This window comes from Sapajus apella, unplaced genomic scaffold, assembly GCF_009761245.1.
Source record: "Sapajus apella isolate SASKATOON/1434 unplaced genomic scaffold, GSC_monkey_1.0 scaffold51, whole genome shotgun sequence".
NCBI classification, from domain to species: Eukaryota; Metazoa; Chordata; class Mammalia; order Primates; family Cebidae; genus Sapajus; species Sapajus apella.
The window spans coordinates 8,609,023-8,629,371 of record NW_022436991.1 but is presented as its reverse complement, the minus strand read 5'-3'; the positions used below and the strand labels follow the sequence as shown (position 1 = coordinate 8,629,371).

At 48.0% G+C, this 20,349-nt stretch overlaps 1 protein-coding gene across 8 annotated transcripts in view; it reads right to left on the bottom strand.

Annotated features, from left to right (window-relative positions):
- Positions 1-20,349, bottom strand: part of VWA3A (von Willebrand factor A domain containing 3A) — a 68,694-nt gene that overhangs the window by 879 nt on the left and 47,466 nt on the right. For 7 of the 8 annotated variants that reach the window (XM_032242905.1, XM_032242907.1, XM_032242904.1 and 4 more), the window contains 12 exons: positions 19,994-20,084; positions 18,502-18,612; positions 17,491-17,588; positions 15,952-16,089; positions 13,975-14,083; positions 11,664-11,808; positions 9,736-9,880; positions 8,821-8,972; positions 6,949-7,072; positions 5,510-5,607; positions 5,276-5,341; positions 4,064-4,663 (listed from right to left, as the gene is read on the bottom strand). In XM_032242905.1, the coding sequence (XP_032098796.1) occupies positions 5,290-5,341; positions 5,510-5,607; positions 6,949-7,072; positions 8,821-8,972; positions 9,736-9,880; positions 11,664-11,808; positions 13,975-14,083; positions 15,952-16,089; positions 17,491-17,588; positions 18,502-18,612; positions 19,994-20,084 (1,263 nt within the window). In that variant the 3' untranslated portion in view covers positions 4,064-4,663; positions 5,276-5,289. Of the gene's footprint in view, positions 1-4,063; positions 4,664-5,275; positions 5,342-5,509; positions 5,608-6,948; positions 7,073-8,820; positions 8,973-9,735; positions 9,881-11,663; positions 11,809-13,974; positions 14,084-15,951; positions 16,090-17,490; positions 17,589-18,501; positions 18,613-19,993; positions 20,085-20,349 lie in introns of those variants that run through there. The other variant, XM_032242906.1, reaches the window with a different exon arrangement.

Genomic DNA, 20,349 nt, shown 5'->3' with positions numbered 1-20,349 from the left:
CCGTCCAACCTTCCACTTATCCGTCCAACCTTCCACTTATCCGTCCAATCTTCCACTTATCCATTCATCCTTCCACTTATCCGTCCAAACTTCCACTTATCCATCCGATCTTCCACTTATCCATCCAACTTTCCACTTATCCATCCAATCTTCCATCCATTCATCCTTCACTTATCCATTCCACCTTCCATCATCTATCCTTCCACTTATCCATCCAACCTTCCATCATCCAGCCTTGCATCTATGCATCCATCCTTCCACTTATCCATCCATCCTTCCAACCATCTGTACTTCCACCTGTCCATACAACCCTTCATCCATCCATTCTTCTACCTGTCCATACAACCTTCCATCATCTATGCTTCCACCTATCCATCAAAACTTCCATCCATCCAACTTTCCACCTGTCTAATTCATCCTATCTTTCTTTCTGTCCTTCTACCCATCTATCTAGTCTTCCTGTCTTGTAATCTTACACTCATCTCTGTTGATTTATGCACCAATCACATCATTCTGCTTTTGATGGGTGCTTCTTCAGTGCTGGATCATATCATCCTTTGAAAACTCATGTTCAGCTGGGCCTGGTGGCTCATGCCTGTAATCCCAGAACTTTGGGAGGCTGCAGTGGGCAGATAACATGAGCTCAGGAGTCTGAGAACAGCCTGGGTAACATAGTGAAACCTAATCTCTACAAAAAATACAAAAAAATTAGCCAGGCATGGTGGTATGTACTTGTAGTCCCAGCTACTTGGGAGGCTGAGGCAGGAGGATCACCTGAGCCTAGGAGGTGGAGGCTGTGGTGAGCCCTGATTGCACCACTGCAATCTTACTGCTGGAGAGCTCAAGGCAATAGAGTGAGATCCTGCCTCAGTAAAAGAAAACTCATGTTCAAGTGGCAGTAGTAGGGTCAGGCAGGTGCACAACAGCTCACAATTGCTGTAATGGAGCCACAGGGGCTGAGAGCAGGAAGGGCTGATTGCTTTGCTCTGAAAAGGGCAACTGGAAAGGCTCCACCCATACAACACCTTCTATGGGCATAGTTGTGGGGAAGAGAAAAACAAAATCTTAGTGTGTGTGTGCTACGAGTCAGATGGTAAGAGATCTTGCTTAATCCTCACAACTCTGTTTTAGCTCAATTTTAGAGACAGGGAAACAGGTTCAGAAAAGGGGCTCTGAATGTGGTGGGAAAAAGCCATGGGGTCATTCTTGGATTTAAATCTTGGCTTTGCCACCTTCTTGCTCTGTGTCTTTGAGCAGCTACAAGGTTCAGTTTCCTCATCTGTAAACTGTAAATGATGTGCACTTTACAGTTGTGATGCTGTGAGGTTTATGGCTGACATGCTCATTGCAAAATGTTGGGCATGGTGCCTGCTCAATCAGTGCTCAAACAATGGTAGCAATGGTGTTGAGTCAGTGCTCAAACAGTGGTAGCTGTTATCCACATTACACGGGAGGTTGGGATTTGAACCTAGGTCCTATCCTTCCCCACTTCATAAGCCATGTGACTGGTCCAACCTTCCATTCACAATGACCAGCTGCTTCTTCTCCCACCAACAGGGCCAAGATCTCATATTCCTCAGTACAAGCTGCAGGTGTTGTCTTGCAAAGAGAAGCATAACTTACATCTATGATGGGCTGAATTGTGTTCTTCACAAAATTCATATGTGGAAGTCCCAATCCCATGGACTTAACTTTAACTCTGCAAATAGAACGATTGCAGATGTAATGAGTTAAGGTCATAGTGGAGTAGAATGGGACCTTATTCCAGCATGATTGGTGTTCTTATAAAGAGGGGAAATTCGGACAAAGACATGCACATAGAGAGAGCTTCACGTGAGGACTGCAGTTATGCTGCCCAAAGCCAAGGAGCTACCAGAATGGAGAAGTCTGGAATGGATCCTTCCCAGTGTCTTCAGAGGGAGCATGGCCCTGAGGGCACCTTAATCTTGAACTTCCAGCTTCCAGAACAATAAGATGATACATTTCTGTTGTTTCATCCACTCAGTTTGTGGTACTTTGTTGTGACAGCTCTAGCCCGTGAATGCAAACTCCACAGGCCCTTTTCTCTGTATTTGTAGATGTGGCCCAGAATGGCAGCTGTCCAAGATGGACCAGATTCACCATGGCAGGGGCTGTGGTCACCACTGCCTTCCTGGGCCCAGCACAGAGCCTGGCCAAAGCAGGGTCTCATCAAGCATTAGCATCTTAGTTTTGTTTTTGTTTTTGAGACGGAGTCTAGCTCTGTCATCCAGGTTGGAGAGCAGTAGTGTGATCTCTCAGCTTACTGCAACCTCCACCTCCAGGGTTCAAGAGATTCTCCTGCCTCAGCCTCGTGAGTAGCTGAGATTACAGGTGTGCGCTACCATGTCAGTCGTTCATTCTTTTTAAGTTGGTGCATAATATTTCACTATAAAATGTATCACATTTTATTTGCCCGTTCTGCCACTGACTGACATTGGGTAGTTTTCAATTTTGAGCTCTAATGAATAAGGCTGCTGGAAAATTTCTTATCTCTTTTGTCTAACATATGCACTCATTAGTCTTGGAGTGGAATTAGCAGATCTTAGAGTAGGCATATGTTTTACTTTAGTAGAAATTGCCAAATAGTCTTCCAAAGTTATTAAGTCAAATTACACATCCCTTCCCCAACCCCTACCCTAACTGGAATGTGAGTGTTCCAGCTGTTCCACATCTTGATATTGTGGTTCTTTTTTGTTTTGTTTTGTTTTGTTTTAAAGACAGGGTCTCATTCTGTTGCCCAGGCTGGAGTGCAATGGCCCAATCTCAGCTCACTGCAACCTCCACCTCCTGGTTCAAGCGATTCTCGTGATTCAGCCTCCTGAGTAGCTGAAATTACAGGCGTGCACCACCACGCCCGGCTAATTTTTGTGTTTTTAGTAGAGATAGGGTTTCACCATATTGGCCATTCTGGTCTCGAACTCCTGACCTCACATGATCCACCTACCTCAGCCTCCTAAAGTGCTGGGATTACAGGCGAGTGACACCACGCCTGGCTACCTTGTTTTTGTTTGTTTAAGAGACAGGTCTCTGTTGCGTAGGCTGGAGTGCAGTGGCACGATCGTAGCTCACTGCAGTCTCAAACTCCTGGGCTTAACTGATCCTCATGCCTCAGCTTTCTGAGTAGCTAAAGCTATATGCATGTGCCACCATGCCTGGGTAATTACTTTTAAATTTTTGGAGACATGGGGTTTTGCTATGTTGCCCAGGCTGGTGTTGAAACCCTGGCATCAAGTGATCCTCCCACCTCAGCCTCCCAAAGTGTTGGGATTAGAGGCATGAGTCACTGTGCCCGACTCCAGTCTTTTTATTTTTAGTCATTTTAGTGGGAGTGTAGAGGAATCTCACTGCGGTTTTAACTTACATTTATTTCCCTGGCAGGTAAGGCAGTTGAGCACCTTCTCATGTACTTATTGTCCATTTTGAAAATTGGGATGGGCCCGGTGCAGTGGCTCACGCCTGTAATCCCAGCACTTTGGGAGGCCCAGGCAGGCTGGATCACCTGAGGTTAGGACATCGAGCCCAGCCTGGCCAACATGGATGGCAAAACCCCGTCTCTGCTAAAAATACAAAAAAATTTAGCTGAGTGTGGTGGCATGTGTCTGTAATCTCAGCTACTCTCCTTGGGAGGCTGAGGCAGGAGAATCGTTTGAACCTGGGAGGCAGAGGTTGCAGTGAGCTGAGGTTGCACCACTGCACTCCAGCCTTGGCAACAGACTAAGACCCTGTCTCTTAAAAACAAAACAAAACAAAACCCAAAAAAACAAGATATCCAGGCATGGTGGCTCACACCTGTAATCCCAGTGCTTTAGGAGGCTGAGGAGGGCAGATCACGTGAAGTCAGACGTCTGAGAGCAGTATGGCCAACATGGTGAAAGTGAGACTCCGTTTAAAAAAAAATTGGGACGTTTATCTTTTTCTTACTGAAATTCTTTATATATTATGAATATGAGTCTTTTAATAAAGTTTTATCTCACTAAAAATTTACACACACACACACACACACACACACACACACACACACGCCAATGATCACTTCAAACCGTTAAAGTCATGTTGATCCTATTAGTGGAATAGAAGTAATTGCTTTTAATTTTAGAAAATGACCCCAGATAAGCAGCCTTCACTTCAGTTTGGTTGGGCAGGGATGGAGGGTGGTGGTGTGGTTCACTTGTTTCTTCTTCCCCCAGGATGGGCCAACAGTGACTCTGCATTAGCCCCTCATGGACCAGGGTGGAGATCACCCCATCAGGCTGCTTTCCAGAGCTAGGCTTCCACAGCTCAGCTGCCTGCTCACTGTTCACCACGTGTCTCCCATGTGGCAGCTTCTGGCGACTTGCAGATCCTGGGACACCAGTCTCATCCTGAGGGAGCTCACGGTCAAGGAGAAGAGTTAGGTCAGCAAGCAAGGTGGCGGGACATGGAGTGCTGAGTATGAGGGGTCTGCGTGGTCAGGATGCTGCAAGAGAGAGGCTGGAGGCCCCTCACTTTAGGTGGGTCCCAGCGAGCTGATGTCATTTGAGCTGTGGCTTGATGGGCGAGCAGGAGTCTCCAGGCAGAGGGGGCAAGAAGCACCGTTCAGGCAGGGGACTTGGTTTAGGGCTTCCCAGAAAGGGACGGTCTAGTGGCTGGAGAGTAGGGTGTGCTGAAGGACAGGGCAAGAGAATTAGATTAGACCCAGGAATGTCCCCTCACACAAAAGACAGAGCGTTTCCTTCCTCAGCTTCCGGGGGTCCTGATACAGGGAATTGTGTTTCCCGCAGGTCACAGCGTTCCACCCCATCCTGCCCTCCGGGCCAAGCTTTGCTCAGTGAGTGGTCCCTTGCAGGATGACATTTCTGCTTAGATGAATCCTTTTTTTTTTCCAGACGGAGTTTTGCTCTTTTGCCCAGGCTGGAGTACAGTGGCGTGATCTCTGCTCACGGCAACCTCTGCCTTCTGGTTTCAAGCGATTCTCCTGCCTCAGCCTCCCGAATAGCTGGGACTACAGGTGCCCGCCTAATTTTTGTATTTTTAGTAAAGACAGTGTTTCACCATGTTGGCCAGGCTTGTCTTAAACTCCTAACCTTGAGATCCGCTTGCCTCGGCCTCCCAAAGTGTTGGGGTTACAGGCGTGAGCCACCGCGCCCAGCCCAGAATCATTATTTTTTAACTGCCCACCCCCCACAACCAAAGTTATTATTGTCCACAAAATAGAGCATGCCACTTGGCTCTTAGTACACACTCAGGCAGTGCGGGGTCTAGCCCCGCCCCTTACCTGAGAACACTCCTCTAGGAAAGCGTGACCTTTGGTTCTGCCTCATTTTTCTTTTGCAGTTGGGATCTGCTGGGCAGGAAATGAAGAAAGATGGTCTCCCTGGTGCCTAGATTTCTGGGCAGGAACCCTTGGAGCAAGGGTATCATGACAGGTGCGGGCCCTTCTCGATGGGGTCTGGGGTCTGCAGGGGCTGTAGCCACATGGCAGGTGGGAGAGGCTGTGTGAAGCGCATACCTGAAGGATTGGGCCTGCGAGAGGAAGCTTCTGGCCTTGGTGATCTCCTGGGCCAGTCTCCTTAAATCATCTCCTTCAAATGGTGGCAGTGTGGGATCCTTGAAAAAGGGAAATGAGTGTGAAGTTTGATCCATTAAATAACTGGACGGGAGCTGAAAATCCAAAATCTCCCCAGAGCTAATGAAATGCTGGCTTCCATCCAGTGCAGGAAATCTTGTGAGCCTCCGCTTATATATCTCCAGGGATGGGAAGCTCACTACCGATCAAGACAATCATTCTACAAAGGGGACACTTTGAAAGAAGGTGTCTGAGAGTCCGTGTAGGGAGGGGATGGTGGCAAAGCGTGATGGTGTCAGAAACTGAGTGAAGGTGGCCCCACTCGGGGCCAGTGAAACAGAAATGGCACAAGTTCCTTATCTCACTGCTATTCAGCAAAATCTGTTCAGCCTTTTTTGTTCTAGTAACATTTCTTCTAGTAAAATAGACTCATGTGTGCTTTTTATCTGTTTGATATGAGAGATAGAGCCTCGCCCTGTTGTCCAGGCTGGAGTGCAGTGGTGTGATCATGGCTTACTGTAGCTCCTGGGGTCAAGCTATCCTCTCACTTCAGCCTCCCAAGTAGCTAGGACCATAGGCATGTGTTACCACACCTGGCTGAGGCACGCTTTTTTAAAAATGTCGACTAGGCCAGGTGCAGTGGCTCACACCTGTAATCCCAGCACTTTGGGAGGTTGAGGTGGGTGGATCACAAGTTCAGGAGTTTGAGACCAGCTTGGCCAACATGATGAAACCCTGTCTCTACTAAAAATAAAAAAATTAGCCAGGCAGGGTGGCGGGTGCCTTTAATCCCAGCTACTCAGGAGGCTCAGGCAGGAGAATTGCTTGAACCTGGGAGGTAGAGGTTGCATTGAGCTGAGACCATGCCATTGCACTCCAGCCTGGGTGATAGAGCGAGACTCTGTCTAAAAAAAAAAAAATGTTAACTAACAAAATTTTAGCACCTAGCCTTAAAAATACATGTTTCACAAATCCCAGCACTTTGGGAGGCTGAGGTGGGCGGATCACTTGAGGTTAGGCGTTTGAGACCAGCCTGGCCAACATGATGAAACCCTGTCTCTAATAAAAATATAAAAATTAGCACACCTGTAATTCCAGTTACTCGGGAGGCTGAGGCAGAAGAATCACTTGAACCCGGGAAGTGGAGGTTGCAGTGAGCCAAGATTGCGCCACTGCACTCCAGCCTGGGCGACAGAGCGAGATTCCATCTCAAAAAAAAAAAGAGTCAGGCATGGTGGCTTATGCCTGCAATCCCAGCACTTTGGGAGGCTGAGGTGGGAGATTCACTTGAGCCCAGGAGTTCAAGAAGGAAAACCCCACACCTGTTGATATTTTACTAAGCCGTTTCAACAGACCTCATGCTCAGTTGCTCTGCAACCTACCTTTTCATCGATGAAGCCTTTGGTCAGCAGGTTGTGAATTTTGGAGAGTGTGTCCTCACCCACAGGGCAGTGATAGCGTCCACCAGTGAAGGAAGCCAGCTTTCTCAGGAACTCAGCTGCAGCTCTGGAAGGAAGGGACAGAGGGCTGGGGGAGGCTGTCTGACGAGGCACGTTCCTGTGACTCCCCAGGTCCATGGGGAACTGAAGTCTGGGGGCTTAAGTCAGCTTGGCAATGGGCAGTGGCTTGTGCCATGGAGACCACTGTTGGAACACCAAAGGACACTTTCCCTACCAGCTTATGGATGGCTATGGCAACTGCTGCTGCTTAAGGGAAGAGGAGTCCCCATGTGAGTGTCGCCATTTAGCCTAGACCTCCTCAAAGCATACAGGCCGCACACTCCAGCCCCCATTTCTTTTTTCTTTTCTTTTTTTATTGAGACAGTCTTAGTCTGTCACCCATGCTGGAGTGACATCTCACTCCAGTGATCTTAGCTCACTGCAATCTCTGCCTCCCGGGTTCAGGTGATTCCCCTCTCAGCCTCCTGAGTAGCTGAGACTACAGGTACCGGCCACCACATCTGGCTAATTTTTGTGCTTTTTTTTAGTAGAGACAGGGTTTGACCATGTTGGTCAGCCTGGTCTCGAACTCCTGATCTCAGGTGATCTGTCTGCCTCGGCATCCCAAAGTGCTGGGATTACAGGTGTGTGCCACCATGCCTGACGTAGCCCCCATTTCTTTATGGGACATCTATCCAGTGCCTACTATGTGTTACACCTGTGAAGCACACACATATTACACTTATGGGACCTATAGTTTAGACCAAGATATAAAGTATGTCCCTACATAGTCTGTTTTGCTAATAATTTTTTTTTAAAGGAGCTGAGTCTGTCTTATATGACGTGTTTTTTTTTTTACATTTTTATTTTATTTTGTAGAGATGGAGCCTTGCTATGATGTCTGGGCTGGTGTTGAACTCCTGGCCTCAAGTGATCCTCTCACCTCAGCCTCCCAAAGCACTGGGATTACAGGCATGAGACACTGTGCCCAGTCACAGCATGTGTTCTATAGTGTTCATTTATAAAAGTAACCATGACGATGCTACATGAATGTTTTCCTCTCTAGTTTTTCCCTTAAATGTCCCCTAAATATTCACAAATGTGTTCACAGGGAAGAGTAGGAAGGAGACTGTGACATGACAGTGTGAATCCCATGCAAATGCGTTTCCAGGCTGGAGGAAGTCGGAGGAGGGGGCCATTGATGGGAAATTTCTGAGAAAGTTTTCATTCTGTGGCGTGACATCTGCTTGGGCCCTCTAGAAAAACAATGCTTCTCTTTCTCTTTCTCTCTTTCTTCCTTTTTCTCTTTCTTTCTCCCTTCCTTCCTTCTTTTCTTTCTTTCTCTTCTTTTCTTTCTCTCTCTCTCTTTCTTTTTTGACAGTCTCACTCTGTTGCCCAGGCTGGAATGCCATGATGCAACCTCAGCTCACTGTAACCTCTGCCTCCCTGGATCAAGTGATTCTCATGTCTCAGTCTCCTGAGTAGCTGGGATTACAGACGCATACCACCACATCTGTCTAATTTTGTATTTTTAGTAGAGACCTGGTTTCACCATGTTGGCCAGGCTAGTCTTGAACTCCTGACCTCAACTGATCTACCTGCCTCAGCCTCCCGAAGTGCTGGGATTACAGGCATGAACCACCACGCTTGGCTGCTTCTCCCTTCTCCTAATTTCTGATTTACAGGACGAGGGCCCAGGAGAGACCAGTGTCTATTTAGATTAGACACTAGATCAGGTGGGGAGCTTGGATCTCCCTGCTGAGATATGTGGCCATGGAAAAAGAATAAAGCTCAGCCAGACTCCATATTGCTCACCTGTCTGAGCAGTTCAAGGAAATGGTGTGCACTTTCACGTCTCTTTTCTCCCTGAGTCTTTGGACTTCATTTAGGACAAGGCTGCAGCTCGTGTCTGGCTTTCCGTCAGTCAGGAGGTACAATCCTTCCAGATCATGGAAACTGAAAGCCTTCTGAAAGAACACAGGAAGGCTGTCAGGCTCAGGGAAGAGGCTCACGTGGAAGACGAGAATTAAATGCCTAAAGGTGGTACCTGCTGTCGCCTCCACCAAAATGCAATGATTGGATGCCACTGTCTTGTCCAATAAGACTGAGAGATTCTCTTTTAGCCTCAGGCAGACCAAGGAAGCTGCTGAGGTTTAGGAGGAAGAGCATGGCTCGCTGCCTAGCTGGTTAATCCTAAGCAAGTCACTTAACCTCTCTGAGCCTCTGTGTCTTCATCTATTTTTCTTTTTCTTTTTTTTTTTTTTTTTTGAGATGGAGTTTCATTCTTGTTGCCCAGGCTGGAGTGAAATGGCACAATCTAGGCTTATTGCATCCTCCACCTCCCGGGTTCAAGCAGTTCTCCTGCTTTAGCCTCCCAAGTAGCTGGGATTACAGGTGCATGCCACCATGCCCTGCTAATTTTTTATATTTAGTAGAGATTGGGTTTCACCATGTTGGCCAAGCTGGTCTCAAACTCCTGACCTCAGGTGATCCACTTGTCTTGGCCTTCAAAGATTACAGGTGTGAGCCACTGTGCCCGGCCTGTGTCTTCATCTATAATGTGAGAATACTGAGAATCCTTTTCTCACTGGAGTATTGGGAAGATAAAATAAAGTAGTGCTTTGTACATTCTAAGGTGCTCTTTGTAAATCCTAAAGCATCGTGCGATATTAGCGTAGGGGATGATGGTATTTGTTTTGCATCAAGGTTGGGCTCCGTGGTGGGACTTGCCATCAATGCTTGCAAGATGGAGGTGCTGCCCTGAGCTTGCATGTGGGTCACCCATTGCATAGCCTCATGACACGCTGCATCTGTGGTCTCCACCAGTGTGTCCTGCCACCACTGAAGGCCCTCGGCAAAGCTGAGCAGGTTAAAACTGGGGAGGAGGAAAAGAGGAGGTGAGGGGCAGAGAAGGGGAGAAAGAGATTGGTTAGAACAGGCCTGTCTAGATTGAATTCAGGTAAGTTACTTTCATGAGGACTATTCTCTCCTGTCATTGAAGACCCATGCAATGAGCCCCATGGCCCCTCAGGGAGAGGGCTATGGGGCCTCTTGAGAATGAGACACTGACGATTTTGATGCAGACAGGAATAGATTTAAATCCCAGCTCATGCCAGATATGGTTCCTTGTGCCTGTAATCCCAGTACTTTGGAAGGCCAAGCTGGGAGGATTGCTTGAGGCCAGGAGTTCAAGACCAGCCTGGGCAACATAGTGAGAACCCTGTCTCTACATAAAATTTTTTTTTTTTTTAAATTAGCCAGGCATGGTGGTGTGCGCCTATAGTCCAAGCTACTTAGGAGGCTGAGGTGGGAGATCACTTGAGCCCAGGAGGCTGAGGCTGCAGTGAGCTATGATCACACCACCGCACTCCAGCTTGGGCGAGAGAGTGGGAACATGTCTCAAAATAAAAAACTAAACAAAAATTAACAACAACAACAACAACAACAACAACAACAAAACAATCCTAGCTCAGAAAATGTCTTAACCTCTTGAGGTCCTAGCTTCCTCTTCTGAAAAATGGGGGCTGATAACAGCAACACCTCACGGGCTCATTGTGAAGGTTGATGAAATCATGCATTTAAAGCATCTGGTACACAGAAAGTGCTCAATAAAGGTGCACTTTAAGGCAAGAATAAGGCTTAGTCTAAGACGAGAGTCCCTTGCAGTCCCCTTAGGGTCAACCCTTCTGGTTAGGGAAAGTAAATAGCTTCCTCCACTCAAAAATCAAGTTGACAAACATTTAAAGAATTAAATCATTAAATAATTTTTAAAAAATCAAGTTCAGCTGAAAGCCACACTTCAGGGCCACATGGTAGTTCCTTTGCTGTGCTTGCAATTGTCCCTAGGCCTGAAATGAATTTCTAAAAATTTCGTTCCTTTTTTTTTTTGAGACAGCCTCATTCTGCTGTCCAGGCGGGAGTGCACTGGTGCCATCATAGCTCACTGCAGCCTCAGACTCCTGGGCTCAAGTGATCTTCCCTCTTCAGCCTTCCAACTAGTTGGGACTACAGGTGCACACCCCCATACTCAGCTAATTTTTTTTTTTTTTTTTTTTGAGATGGAGTCTCCTTCTGTCACCCAGGCTGGAGTGCAGTGGCGTGATCTCGGCTCACCACAACTTCTGCTCCCCCGGTTCAGGTGATTCTCCTGCCTCAGCCTCTGGAGTAGCTGGGATTACAGGCACACACCACCACGCCCAGCTAATTTTTGTATTTTTAGTAGAGACGGGGTTTCACCATGGTGGTCAGGCTGGCCTCAAACTTCTGACATCGTGATCTGCCTGCCTCGGCCTCTCAAAGTGCTGGGCTTACAGGTGTGAGCCACTGCGCCTGGCCCCAGCTAATTTTTAAATACTTTGTAGAGATGGGGTATTACTTTGTTGCTGAGGCTGGTCTTGAACTCCTGAGCTCATGTGACCTTCCTGCCTTGGCCCCCAAAATTGCTGGGATTACAGGTATGAGCCACCATACCGGTCCTCTAAAAACTGCTTTCCTTCACAGCAGAGCAGAATACAGTGCTATTTCCTACTCAAATACATTATTCAGAAGAGCATCTCAGAAATTCCAGGCCTGTTGGCACTGAGAAGAGGGGGCATGCTTGGCCAGACCAGCCCTGGGAACTGTCCCGTTGATCTTCCTGATCTGCCCTCACCTCCTACCTGTCACAGTGCTTCCGCAGCTGTTCCCAAATCAGCAGAACCAGCTCTGTCTTCACCTGCTGCAGGTAGGGGTCCATGGACCCTGATGTGTCCAGCAGAATGCATACTCTGTTCTCCAAAACAGTGCCAAACAGTCGGCGGCTCCCTGCTCCGAGACAGGTCGGGGCAGAGGAAGGCAGGGAGTGAGGGGTCCCTCCTCCTGGGTGGTTTCCCTCAATGTATCTATCAACTGTAAATTCTTATGACACTTGTTGCCTGCCTGATCATTGATCGGATGTCACCCCACTGGGAGATGGCCTTGTGGTGCTGTGGGAGGGATCGATCATCCAAGGGCAGAGCTGGTCAGTGGCTTGAGCTTTGGGAGATGGAGATTTCAGCTCTGGCTTTGTCTGTGATGAGTTGCACAAGGGGTTATAACCTCCTGAGCCTGAGTTTCCCTATCCTTAAAATTAAGTGATTGGACTAAATAGTATCACACTGTCCCTTTGAAACATTAGATAGTGTTTGGGTGTGTAGTGGCAGGTGAGCTGGGGGACTCGTACTACAGAAGAAATCGCTGGATCTCTGGTCTTAAGTCACTGTTCCCGGGGGTAATGTGAACCGGGATGGAGAGAGGCTCACACCCTCTCAGTCCCAGCTCAGCCTCTGACCTGACAACTGTACCTGGAGCTTGCAGCTCCTACCAGAGGCTTTGGAAAGCAGCAGTCATCACTCCGCCTCTGCCCATGGACTGCTATACCAGGTCCTCCTGCAGAGGACTGGACCTAATGAATTTACATAGGACCCTGAGTGGCACACACAAAGTCACCTGTAGGATCTCTATATAGGGCTCCCTTCCTCCCTCCCTCCCTCCACCTATTACCCTAAAAGCCCTCCAGGCCCCATAGCCTGAATCCCCTCCTGTCTAGTTCTAGCTATTTGCCCAGCTTCTTGGGCTTGATGCTTCAGATTGTCTCTCTCTTTCTCTCTCTTTTTTTTGAGATGGAGTCTTGCTCTGTTGCCCAGGCTAGAGTGCAGTTGCACAATCTTGGCTCACTGCAACCTCTGACTCCTGGGTTCAAGCAGTTCTCCTACCTTAGCCTCCCAAATAGCTAGGACTACGGGCACGTGCCACCACGTCTGGCTAATTATTTTTGTATTTTTAGTAGAGACGGGGTTTCACTGTGTTAGCCAGGATGGTCTCGATCTCCTGACCTTGTGATCCACTCGCCCTGGCCTCCCAAAGTGCTGGGATTACAGGTGTGAGCCACTGTGCCCGCCCCCAGACTGTCTCTTCATCCACAGCCCAACCCTGTCCGTTTGCCTCTCTTGGCGGGGCCTTGGTGTCCTCTGTAAAGAGGTCCACGATGGCTGACACCTATAATCCCATGACTTTGGTAGGTCGAGGCAGGAGGATCATTTGAACCTAGGAGTTCGGGGCCAGCCTGCTCAACATAGCAAGACTCTGTTTCTAAAAAATAAAAGAATTTGCTAGGCATGGTGGCACGTTCCTGTAGTCTCAGCTCCTTGTGAGGCTGAGGTGGAAGGATTGCTTGTACCCAGTTTGAGGCTGCAGTGAGCCATGACTATACCACTGCACTCCAGCCTAGGTGACAGAGCAAGACCCTGTTTCTAAAAAAAAAAGAGAACGGGGGTTTCTGCTCTGTCAGGCCCCCTTGTCATCTGCACCTCCATGGTCTGTTTTGCTGAGGCCCAGTCAATATTAAAGCAAACCTTTGGACAGTGAGCTCCTTGTCACTTGTGGGAAGGCAATGTGTAGCAGGTGGCCTTGCAGAGCAGGCCGGGACATGTGTGAGCTCCTGCTCATGCTCCACCCATGCTTCGGCCCATGCCTCACCTCTCTGTTATCCAGCCCCTTGCCTGACCTCTGAACCCACTGTCATTTTTTTTTTTTTTTTTTGAGACAGAGTTTCATTCTTGTTGCCCAGGCTGGAGTGCAGTGGCGTGATTTCAGCTCACTGCAACCTCTGCGATTCTCCTGCCTCAGTCTCCCGAGTAGCTGGGATTACAGGTGCCCACCACCATGCCCGGCTAATCTTTTTGCATTTTTAGTAGAGACCGGGTTTCATCATGTTGGCCAGGCTGGTTTCGAACTCTTGACCGGTGATCCACCTACCTTGGCCTCCCAAAGTGCAGGGATTACAGGCATGAACCACCGTGCCCGGCTTCCCAGTGTCATGTTGTGCCTGGATGATGTTCCTGGCCTAATCCCCTGACCTGCAGTTCCAGAAGGCCTGACCTGGGGTCCCTGGGGCTAGGCTTCCACTTCCCCTTATGCTCCTCCACCCTTCATGGCGGTGGGCAGGCTCACCAGACAGCAGCCACTGCAGCCTCTGGACGTAGCGTCTTAACACCTTCTCCACGCACCTGATGTACACCTCCATCTCTCTGGGCGTCCACTGAATGTGTCTCACCACTCCCTGGGTTAAGGAAAGGGGAGGCAAGCACCAACCCCATCAGCCATTTCTTCATGTCTCCATCACCCTCTAAAGTTGTTTACTCCATCGTGGTTCACAATTCTCAAAACATTTGTTGGCTGAGCACAACAGCTCATGCCTATAATCCCAGTGCTTTGGGAGATCAAGGCAGGATGATCACTTGAGCCCAGGAGATCAAGACCAGCCTGGGCAACATAGGGAGACCTCATCTCTACCAAAAATAAAAAAATTAGCTGGTGTGGTGGTATGTGCCTGTGGTCCCAGCTGCTTGGGGGAGGCTAAGGTGGGAGGATTGTCTGAGCCCAGGGAGGTGGAAGCCACAGTGAGCTGTGATTGCGCCACTGCACTCCTGTCTGGATGACAGAGCAAGATCCTATCTCAGAAAACAAACAGACAAATAAAAACCCACAAAAGACAACCATCTGTTAATCATATATTTTTTGTTTGTTTGTTTAAAGCCTTTTTTCTTTTATTAAACTAGTAAGTTTGTGAGTCTACAAAGCAGTAGGGAGTTAGGATGATTTTTTTTTTTTTGGCAAATGCAGTTGCTGTATTAATAAAAACCATAATAATCTCTATTTTTTTTTGAGACAGAGTCTCACTCTGTTGCCCAGGCTGGAGTGCAGTGGCATGATCTCGGCTCACTGCAGCCTTCGCCTCCTGGGTTCAAACGATTCTCCTGCCTCAACCTCCCGAGTAGCTGGGACTACAGGTGCATGCCAACATCCGTCTAATTTTTGAATTTATAGTAGAGACGGGGTTTTACTATGTTGGCCAGGGTGGTCTAGAACTCCTGACTTCAGGCGATCTGCCCACCTCGGCCTCCCAAAGTGCTGGAATTATAGGTGTGAGCCACCATGCCCAGCCAATAATCTCTAAATATTAAAATAGAAAACCCTTAACAGTGGGGTAAGAGGTTCATAAATTTTGAACTGGAAGATGTCTTTGGGTGGAGAAGGGCAGCATACTAGAACGACCCGAAGTTCCTCTAGCGAATAATTTTGAATTTTGTGGCTATTTTTAAGTTTCCCCTATTGTTGACAATGTAGGATAACAGGGCAAGGAGAAAAAAGATCAGATTTTCATTCTGTACTAAATTTACTTATTCCAGTGTCAAAGCAATAAAAAATCTCCTCAAAATTAGAAAATAGAGAAGAGACCCCTTCACTTCCTATTATGACCCCTGTTTGCTGCCATAACAGAACCATCATTGGTACTGCGGTATAGTGTTCTTATGGGTAAACACCTCAGCCACGACCCAATGTTCTCAGCAATTGCTTCTTTTTCTTATCTTTTCCTTTTTATCTTTTAAGAGACAAGCTCTTGCTCCATGGCCCATGCTGGAGTGCAGTGGCATGATCATGGCTCACTGCAGCCTTGAACTCCATGACTCAACTAATCCTCCCACCTCAGCCTCCCAAGTAGCTGGGACTATAGGCACGCAGCTACACCTGGCTAATTTAAAACAATTTTTTTTTTTGTAGAGATAGGGTCTTGCTATATTGCCCATGCTGGTCTCAAACTCTTGGGCTCAAGCAGTCCCCCCACCTCAGCCTCCCAAAGCACTTGGTATCACAGGCACGAGCCACCATGTCTGGCTTCAGCAACTGTTTCTAATTCTCTCTCTAGTGAGCCCATCTAACTCTGGAATGGGATCTTAGGCCCTCTGGGAAGTTGGCTTTTCTTCCAACAGGATTTTGTGTCTCCTATTTGGTGAGGGGAATCCCACTTTGGGGAGGGAGGCAGTTCCTACAGGCAGAAATAGAGGCCACAGTGCCTTACACTGCTCTCTGCAATTTGCAGTTGAGTTGGGGGAGGGGGAAAAAATGACGATGAAAATTGTGACTTACGTGGATCTCAATGCTGGGGAAGATGCTGCAGTGTCTGGCTGATGCTGACCTCTGTCCTGACTTTTGATGAGTGCAGTTGGGACCCAGGCATCTGGAAATCTCCAGCTTCAATTTTTTCAGCCCATATTTTGCCACCCACTTTAGAATAAAGGAGAGAACTATTACCTTAGGTAATTCAGACTCGACTGAATGACCATCAGACTAGTCTATGAGAACGTCATGTTTGAAACCTGTATGACATTTGAAATGTGGGGTTCCTAGGTCCTCACTGAGCATCCATCCTGTGTAGATTCCTTCCCTGGCTCTGGGGGAGACGTGCACAAGAAATGGGCAGGCTGGGCACGGTGGCTCACGCCTGTAATCCCAGCACTTTGGAGGCCAAGGTGCGTGGATCATCTGAGGTCAGGAGTTTGAGACCAGCCTGGCCAACATGGTGAAACCCTGTCTCTATTAAATAAAAAAAAAATTAGCTGGATGTGGTGGTGCATGCCTGTGGTCTCAGCTACTTGGGAGGCTGAGGCAGGAGAATCATTTGAACCCAGGAGGCAGAGGTTGCAGTGAGCCAGGATAGTGCTACTATACTCCAGCTGGGGCAAAAAGAGTGAAACTCTGTCTCAAAACCCAAACCAAACCAAAACAAAACGAAATACGGAGGGTGAAAAACAAAATCTATTGAGCACCTCCCAGACCCTAGTTTAGTGGACACTGTTGCTTCGTCAACATCCATTTCAACCCCATCCATAACATTTGAGTGGAAAGCCCTGACTGGTCTAAAGCTCAGACTCTAAACCGATTAGGATAATCTCAGTCTCCTTGTCACAACTAGGGACACAAGAATGGGCAGGCTCAAAGCAGCCGGGGATGGCATCCAGGATCAGCACGATCAGAACCAAGCTCAGGCTTTTGCTGAATAGTTGTGGGACAACCATCCCCTTGTGCACAAGAAGGGGGGTTTCTGTTGATTTCACTTTAATGAATCTTCATATCAATCTTATCTGACAGGCACAACTGTCCTTATTTTACAAAGGCAGCAAGATTGAGTATAGCTTGGTGACTTACCCAAGGTCACCCAGGTAGGAAGTGGCAGACCTAGATTTTGAATTTAGGTCTATTTAACCCTCATCCCATCTGCCGTAGTAAGCAGTTGTTCTTAGCAGGTTTGTCCTCTTTTTTTTTTTTTTTTTTGGAGACAGAGTCTTACTTTGTCGCCCAGGCTGGAGTGCAGAGGTGCAATCTAAGCTTGCTGCAACCTCCACCTCCCAGTTTCAAGCAATTCTCACACTGTAGCCTCCTGAGTAGCTGGGACTATAGGTGTGTGCCACTGTGCTTGGCTAATTTTGTATTTTGAGTAGAGATGGATTTCACCATTTGGCCAGGTGTTCTCAAACTCCTGACCTCAAGTGATCCACCTGCCTCAGCCTCCCAAAGTGCTAGGATTACAGGCATCTGCCACCACGCCCACCCTCCTAGAAGTAATGGTTGGATGAAGAAATTGCTCTATCACTTAGAGGGCAGGTGCTGGTAGAGGCGACTTAATACCTCTTGGCTTGAGCAAACTGTATCCTTTCTGGGTAAGTCCATAGAAGAGCTAGTCCTTCTCACACCCCTTCCTTGAGGGTACTTCTTGTACACCGAGCCTATGAGAAGCAGAGTAAGGTCATTGCTCTCGTTTGGATGCTTGATTCCTTGAAAACTTAGGTTGAAATTTGACCCCCGATGTTGGAGATAGGGCTGAATGAGATAGGGCTGGTGAGAGGGTGGGGAGCAAGTGAGTTCTTCCTCTATTAGTTGCTACAAGAGCTGGCTGTTAAATAAAAGGCCGGCACCTCCCCATTCTCTTGCTTCCTCATTCTCCAAGTGATCTCTGCACATGCCAGCTTCCCAACACCTTCCACCATGGATGGAAGCAGCCTGAGGCTCTCACCAGATGCCCAAACTTCCAGTCAGCAGAACCCTGAGCCAAATAAACCTCTTTTCTTTATAAACTACCAAGCCTTGGGTATGCCTTTATAGCAGCCCAAATGAACTAAGACAGTCACCCTGTGTACCTTTCTTCCCTCTCCTTGAATCTCCCACTGCTCCCTTTTTCATGCCAATTTCTCTGTCAATCAAGTCAGTTGTAAAAGTCCTTAGTGCAATTTGCTGAGTGGTAGAAAGGGAGAAAGGCTGCTTGGGACCTCCCACTTAGCAGGTAATTGTTCTTGGGATCCTCACCATTTCACAGCAGTCAATCAGGCTGGCCCAGGTGAATCCTCTCCATCCCTTCCCATCTGCCCATCTGAGAATTGTAGCTCAGTTTTTGAGCTACAGAAACTGCCCCTTTGTGGACAAAGCTGGAGTGACCAAGGGTCACAGGAGGTTTCATCTTCAATATTGACTTTTCTCATTCCCTGCTTGTTGTAAGACTTTGTATGTCCATTTCCCAGGGCTGGGAGAACTGAGTTGTTTGAGGACAGGCTTGCTCCAGAGGCTGCCCTTACAGTACCTGCTGTCCTTACAACTCCCCCAGGGCCAGGGGCTGTCCAGATATCTGCATAGCCTCCAACTTACCCACGTTATTCCCTGTCTCTGTGTAGAACAGTGAAAGAGATGTCTCCACTTCCCTTGACCTGGTCTTCCTCCTCCGTTCCATCGTCCCTTCTTTCACTGGCTGGGCTGCAGCTGAGGAACATTTGGCTTCTTGGCTGGAGCAGCTGTGTGCATTCTTGTGATACAGCTGTCCAGCCTGGCTTAGAGACATTCAAGTTCAGCTATACTCCAACCCAGGAAATGGGGCTCCAAGATGGCTTCAAGTCACCTCATGTCCCCACCCTAGGTATCTGGCTTTGCTTCGATTAGAAATAGCTATAGCTACCATTTACCAAGTCCAGATCTTTCCCTGGCATTGTGCTAAGTGCTCTGAGTACGCTGTCTCGCTTCATCCTCACAGTCCCCCAGTTTACAGATGAGGTAAATGGGACTCCATTAGTAAGAAACAGGGCAATGATTCTACCCGGTCCTGCTGACTCCAGAACTCTGCTCTGAGCCACTCTGCCATATTTTTGACATGAGGAATAAGATACATGGTCTTAGGTTCTATGAGCTGAGTACTTTCATAAAGATTGTGAAGGCCTGTTACCACTAGCAGCACATGATCCTTAGCCTCCAGAGCCTGAGTTCCTTTGTCAGTACAATAGGAAGCTGGTAGAGTACCACTGGAGAGGACTGATCGTTATAGGCTTTAAATGGGAGAATCTTAGCAGATGGGCTGGCACATGATCAAGACTCAGGTCATTGATCGTTTTAGTTACTATCCTTATTGCTATTATGATTATTTTAAGAGATGTGCTGGGCGCGGTGGCTCACACCTATAATCTCAGCACTTTGGGAGGCTGAGGTGGGTGGATTGCCTGAGCTCAGGAGCTGGAGACCAGCCTGGGCAACATGGTGAAACCCTGTCTCTACTAATAATACAATTAGCCAGGCGTGGTGGCACGTACCTGTAGTCCTAGCTGCTCAGGAGGTAGAGGCATGAGAATTGTTTGAATCCAGGAAGGGGAGGTTGAAGTGAGCTGAGATCATGCCACTGTACTCCAATCTGGGTGACAGAGTGAGACTCTGCCTCCAAAAAAAAAAAAAAAGAGACAGGGTCTTGGTCTTGCTCTGTCACTGAGGTTGGAGTGCAGTGATGCAATTATAGCTCATTGCAGCCTTGGACTTCTGGGCTCAAGCAATCCTCCCACCTCAGCCTCCTGAATAGCTGGGGGACTACAGGCATGCACCACCACATCTGGCTCTTTTTTTTTTTTTTTAAATTGAGATGGGGTCTTGCTATGTTGTCAAGACTTGTCTTGAATTCCTGGCCTCAAATGATCCTTCCACTTCAGCTTCTAAAAATGCTGGGAATATTGCTTCTCAGCCTTTTGGCTAAGATCAAGTGTAAAAATGCTGGGATTACAGGCACGAGCTTCCACACCTGGCTCCAGTTACTATCATTATTAACACATGCCTCAGTCATGACCGTGACATCCCTCCACCCGGCCTGACTGTGATCATGCCTTACCTGGTGAGATGCCGGCTCTGCTGCTGAGTGGACGCCATTTCAGAGATTTCAAGGGGAGGCTCTTCTCTCTGTCAGGGTCATCTTTAACGCTCTAGAAAACAGGCAGTCTTTCCCATCAGAGGAGTGTTCCCTGTGGCAGGCAGGACCCCAGTTACCCTGACTTCAGTCTGTCAATCAGGAGCTTTTATAGGGAGGAGCCAAAGGGAGAGGGCTCCTCAGACAGGTTTGGTGCCTCTCCTGCAGCAGATTCACAGGGGTCTCTGGGTTTTGAGGTGAAAAACTGTGGGTGTGTGCATGTGTGTATGTGTGTGCGCCTGTGTGCATGTGTGTGTGCATGTGCTTATGAGTATGTATGC